Raw genomic sequence first — 5,826 nt, forward strand, 5'->3', positions numbered from 1 at the left:
ATGTTTGTAAGAGAAGTGTAGCATCATTAACTCTCATGTAGCCATCACTCAGTTTCAACCATTTTGAACTCCTGACCAATCAATCTTGTTCTATCCCTATACTCCCAACCACTTCCTTCTTCCCTTTGGAGTGTTTTGAAACAAATTCTGGCCATCATATCATTTTATATGAATATTTCAATATGTATTCCTAAAGCTCTTCTCTGGAAGAAAAGCAGTGTAATACCATAACCAGTTTTGAACTCTAAAGGACAGATAGTAGACTCATCTGTATTCAGCTATGTTCTCATTTCCACTCTCCGACCCAAGTTCAAAGCAAGCCCTTCTGATTTTTCTATTGCAAATCTAAGACCAGCAATACTATTAAAGGCAAGTAGAAACAACATCATTTATCATTATCTGTATCCTAATTAAATAAATTAATAAATACATACACATATACAACATACATGATTATATTTATAATATATATAATCCTTATATAACCTATGTATTATTAAGATATGTGTTATTATTATTTACATTTTTCATAAATAAGGAAATGAAATCCATGATGTTGAGAAAGACTCTATGTCACTCATTTAGTAAGTGACAGAGTGGGGAAACAAACTCAGGTCAGCCTTTTTACTATGCTATGCTGCTTCACAAGATTAGGAATTGGTTTCTAATGTGAAGCTTTGTAAGTAAGTTAATTTTGGCTGTGATCATACAATAACTGCTTATAACTTCTTCCTGGATAGATTTTCCTAGGTCTGGTTCTCCTTTTACCAAACCCACTGCCAGGGTTCCTCTCCTCCCTGCCAGTCGATCTCTGCCCTAACCTGATCCACTGGAACCTCCACCACCTTCATGATCTCTGTACATTTGGTGGGGTCTGAGCTGTGGCTTACTCAGCTGCCTGGCCCAGCCCCAGAACTGTACCCTTAAAATTAATTTTGTTCACTCTTTTGGCCTGATCTAATCACCTTGGCTGAATTGGCCAAAAGTTTCACATTGGCTTTTTTAAGAGCTTTGTGGAAATTTTATTTATAAATGTAGAATGGACATACTCAGAGGAAGGATACTTACATGAGGGAAAAAACATTGTATTTTCTTAGCTTGGAGATTTTTAGTTTGTTTCCAAAACATTTCAGTGAGAAGGTAGGGAATTGGCAGATGAAAGGGAGAAAATAGAAAACTTAGATTTCAGTAGGGGAAAACAATAGTTTTAATATTCATTTATCTCCATTAACTTATCTATATAATTTTATGGCTTTATTTTTTTGTTTACATATTTTTTGGAAGAATTAAAGACATTTTCAATAAGAATATAAATAAATGTTAATGCAGAAATAAAAAAGACAAGTCCAGAGAAAATATAAAAGTAGAAAGTCAAGTCAAGAGAAAAAAAGAACACATATGCAAGTAATAAGGATTTATCAGGTTATTGTAAATTACATTTAAATTTAGCTCTCAGTTTTCTTGAATTAAATTTGGAAAGATGTAGTCAGTGACACAGTTTTTGTTATCAGAAAAGAAGATACTGTCTGATATGAGAATTGCTACCCCAGTTTTCTTCTGAGGTCCATTGGCATGAAAAATGGTTCTCCATCCCTTCACTTTCAGTCTGGATGTATCTTTAGGTTCAGATGAGTCTCTTGTAGACAGTACATGGATGGGTATGTCTTTTTATCCAATCTGAAACCCTGTGGTGTTTTATGGGAGCATTTAGGCCATTCACATTGAGAGTGATTTTTGAGAGATATGATTTTAATGATGTCATGCTGCCTGTGAAATCTTTGTTTCTATAGATTGTAAATTTCTGTTCTGTATCACTCTTGGGCTCTTTTTACTTTTATAGAACCCCCCCCTTAATATTTCTTGTAGGGCTGGCTTGGTGGTCACATATTCTTTCAGTTTCTGCCGGTCTTAGAAGGTCCTTGTCTCTCCATCCATTGTGTATGACAGCCTTGCTGGATAAAGAATCCTTGACTGCATGTTCTTCTCACTTAGTTCTCTGAATATGTCTTGCCATCTTTTCCTGGCTTGCCAGGTCTCTGTAGACAGGTCTGATGTTATTCTGATGCTCCTCCCTCTGTACGTGTGGATTCTCTTCCCCCTGGCCACTTTCAAGATTGTTGGATCTAAGATTTGTGAATTGTATTATTATGTGACGTGGTGTTGGTCTGTTCTCATTGATCTTGGGAGGGGTCCTCACTGCCTCTTGGACATGACTGCCTGTTTCCTTCACCAGATTAGGAAAGTTCTCAGCTACAATTTGTTCAAATAGCTCTTTTAGACCTCTCTCTTTCTCCACCCTCTCAGGGATGCCGATGATTCTGACATTGGAACGTTTCATTGAGTCAGTAATCTCCTGTAGTCTTATTTCTTGGAACTGGAGTTTTTTAAGCCATGTTCCCTCTTTTCCCTTCTTTTCTATCATCTCATCTTCCAATTCACTAATTCGTTCTTCTGCCTCATTTACCCTGGCCATCAGAGCATCCAGTTTAGACTGCATTTGATTCATAGCATTCTTAATTTCCACCAGATTTGCTCTCATTTCTGCCCTTAGAGATTCTATATTCTCGTTAATATTTTCATTAATATTTTTTTCATTAATACACATCATCTTGACCATCGTTACTCTGAAATCCATTTCTGATAATTTGGTTATATCCATATCCATTAGTTCTATGGCAGAGGCCACAGTCTCTGTTCCTTTCCTTTGTTGGGGGTTCCTCCTCCTTGTCATTCTGATGAGGATAGGTTGCAGGGATGTACAGAACCCAAATTATTGACCAGGACCTAAGCAAGGTGCACTTGTGTTATAGGGGCCTTAAGGATGTGGGCTTCTTGTTTTTCAGCCTGCCTTCTGGGGGAGGGGCCTGCCATGCTGATACTCAGGCAACCCTGTTTGGGTAGAGTTGTCCTGTCCCCTGGGGGGGAGGATGGGCAGAAGATGCTTGTCATTTGCTTAGGGGAAGTCATGCTTCTCTCAGCAATAAGTTAGAAAATATATTTTTCACTTTGTTTTTTATGTAGGGAGAGTGAGTGATTGGTGGATAGTGTCCAAAACAATATTTTAGTAAAAATAAGGAGGATAAAATAAAATAGCTATTTCCTTTAACTCTAAGATGAATGTTAACCTCATGAGATTACAAAGTAACCACATAAAGATCATTTAGTGAACAGTTAAGGCAATAGATATGTTGAAATTTGTATCATTTGATGTAAGCACAGAAATTAAGATTATGAAGAGATAATAAAACATTTTATCTCCTTCAAATAAATTCACTTTGTTTAACCAAACTTTCAAGGATAAGCTAATCACTTTGTTTAATCAAACTTTCAAGGACATGGGTAATTTGGGATTGTTGTATTGTCTAATGAGGACTTGGAATGCTTGTGTCTGGCATCATTAGTTGAGGGTGCAATGTACTTACTTTAGAAAGCTGGTAAGTACTAAGTGTAGGGATTACCTAGTGCCAGGCCTTGCAGATTTGATTTCTTTCTTCATCTGGACCCGAGGCCTCTGATGCAACCATGTTATGCCAGATCCTTGGTCAGGTCAAGAAGCATCCAAGCTTGATCCCTGTCTTTGTATTTATTGGGGCAGGAGGTAGTGGATCAGTGTTGTATGTCTTGTGCCTGGCATTGTTCATTCAAGATGTCAGTTGGGATAGGAAGAGTAACCCAGAACCCTGGAATGAACTGGGTCCCAATGATCAATGCAAGTTCTACTCAGTGAATGTAGATTACAGCAAACTGAAGAAAGAAGGTCCAGACTTCTAAATGACATGTTTCATTATAAAGCTGCTTAGAATGAAGGTCTTCCAGAAGCCATCCACACAATTTTCCACTCATCCAGGAAATATTTCCCCTCTAAACTCATGAAATCATATTGGTGTATTGTGTTGGGGTTTACACTGATTAAGTATCTGCAACTTGAAGGAAAAAAAAGAAAGCTGATAAACAAGTTGGTACTCTTTAGATAACACTAAAGAATCTTGCTAGATGTCCAAAAAGTTGTCAGGTTTTTTTAGGGAGGACGGTGAAGAGAGTCTGGAATCAGACAGAGTAAACTGCTAACAATGGTTACCATTGGTAAGAGAGTTGGAAGCAGTTGTCTACTGTTTGAATTTTCTATGTTGCTGTCTAGATGGTGGGATTGTGTTCACTTCTACTTCCTTGTTTTTATGTCGTTGAAAACCTACTAAATGCTAAAATGAATGAATCAATAAATTACATTAAATTAAATTAGGTTAGATTAAATAATGAAGATATTCAGGACACTTATTTCAATGGATACTTCCCATTGTCAATAGTAGACTTGCTGCATAGTCACTTACGTAGGGAAGAAAAATCAAAACTAGAACATAGCACTTATAAAACTGCTTTACCCTGGAAAAGGTTGCATAAACGTGCACTATAAAAAACTATATTTTAAAGACATTGTCTCTCAAAAAAGTTCATTTGAGTTTACTACACTGATTACTTGTTTACTAGGCACTGGGGGACACAGGAGAAAATATTATATTCCATTTTAAGACTTCCTGCAGGGCTTTCATCAATCTTTCAGAGTATGAGAATGGCCTCCATTCATGCCCCTGAGCATACCACCTACAGGCCGTCAAGCCCTGAGACCTCAAATAGCTTCCTGGAAGCCTCCGAATCAGCTGCCTCATGCCCTAATCTAAGCTGAAGGCATTCCTGTTCAATGATGCTGTCTCCTATTACAATTTTCTCCTGCACTGCTCCCTTTGCTCTGCACTTTCCACAAAGTCTCTGGAAACTCTGAACATTGCTTTTTACCTCTTGCCTTTTGCCCTATCAAGGGAGAGACCAATCCTACTTTTTTGATCAACTTCCCTCTCAGAGGTCTGAGGCTCCCTCTAACTTTGCACTTACTGGTAATGATTTTTTTTTTCTTTCTTGGAAAAAACATACATTTATAATGGTTCTGTGAATTATTGTTTTTAATAAGCTATGAAAATATTTGTGTGTACCATTCCCTGAATGACATATTTTACATCCTGGCAAATAAGAAATAGAGGTTTTCAAAGTTCCTCCAAGATTTTCTATCCCCAAATTGTTCTAGTCGGCCATTTAATGTGGGACCTGACCAATGAACCCACGTGGAATGAAGTAGGGATTTGTGACTCTCCTTGCTATACTCAATAACTACTGCCCTGGGAAAGGAAAGGGCTAGAATAGTCCTTAAAGCTGAAGGAACTCATCCTTAGTGTCACACTCCATAAAGTGTTGGGTGGGAGAAATATCTGAATCTGCTCGGACAGTTGAAAAAAAGTTTAAAAAAAGGAAAAAAAATTGGACAAAGTGTTAAAATCAAGATGACTAATGTGAGAAAGTAACACAAGGGTACATTACTTGTGAATACATCGAGATTCAAATAGTAGAAAACCTACCTAAAAGGCCTACATCAGTAGGTGTTTATTCTTCTTATAAAATAAAACATCCACGGGTGGAATTTTCTGGTATTGGTTCAGTTGTTCAAGTTATTATCAGAGATCAGGATGCTTTCTCCTCTTCTGCTCTGCCATCTGATTCTGCCGATCCTTCTTTCTGTACCTGCTAGCCTCTTGACCACAAGATGGCTGCTTGTATGCCAGGTATTATGCCCGTCTTGACAGAGGAAGGAGAAGAGCAGCCAATGACATCTATCCCCTCTCACCAGGAAAGCAAAAATGTATCAAATTTCTCAAGGAAACTTTATTTATGCCTTATTGGCTCCAGCCGCATCCTGTGGACACCTTTAAAAGCAATAGAAGCTAGAGATCAGAGAGTACTCATTGTCTCCCCTGGGCCTGGACACATGACCACATTAAA

General features: G+C 37.8%; 1 protein-coding gene across 1 annotated transcript; it reads left to right on the forward strand.

Moving 5' to 3' along the window:
- The first annotated feature begins 3,522 nt into the window (after nt 1-3,522).
- LOC103676131 (cytochrome c oxidase subunit NDUFA4-like) lies at nt 3,523-3,846 on the forward strand. Its single transcript, XM_040621753.1, has one exon. The coding sequence runs from the start codon at nt 3,523-3,525 to the stop codon at nt 3,769-3,771; it is 249 nt and encodes an 82-aa protein (XP_040477687.1). The 3' UTR covers nt 3,772-3,846.
- Nucleotides 3,847-5,826: the final 1,980 nt, after the last annotated feature.

Source organism: Ursus maritimus, unplaced genomic scaffold, assembly GCF_017311325.1.
Source record: "Ursus maritimus isolate PB19 unplaced genomic scaffold, ASM1731132v1 scaffold_4, whole genome shotgun sequence".
Taxonomy (NCBI): domain Eukaryota; kingdom Metazoa; phylum Chordata; class Mammalia; order Carnivora; family Ursidae; genus Ursus; species Ursus maritimus.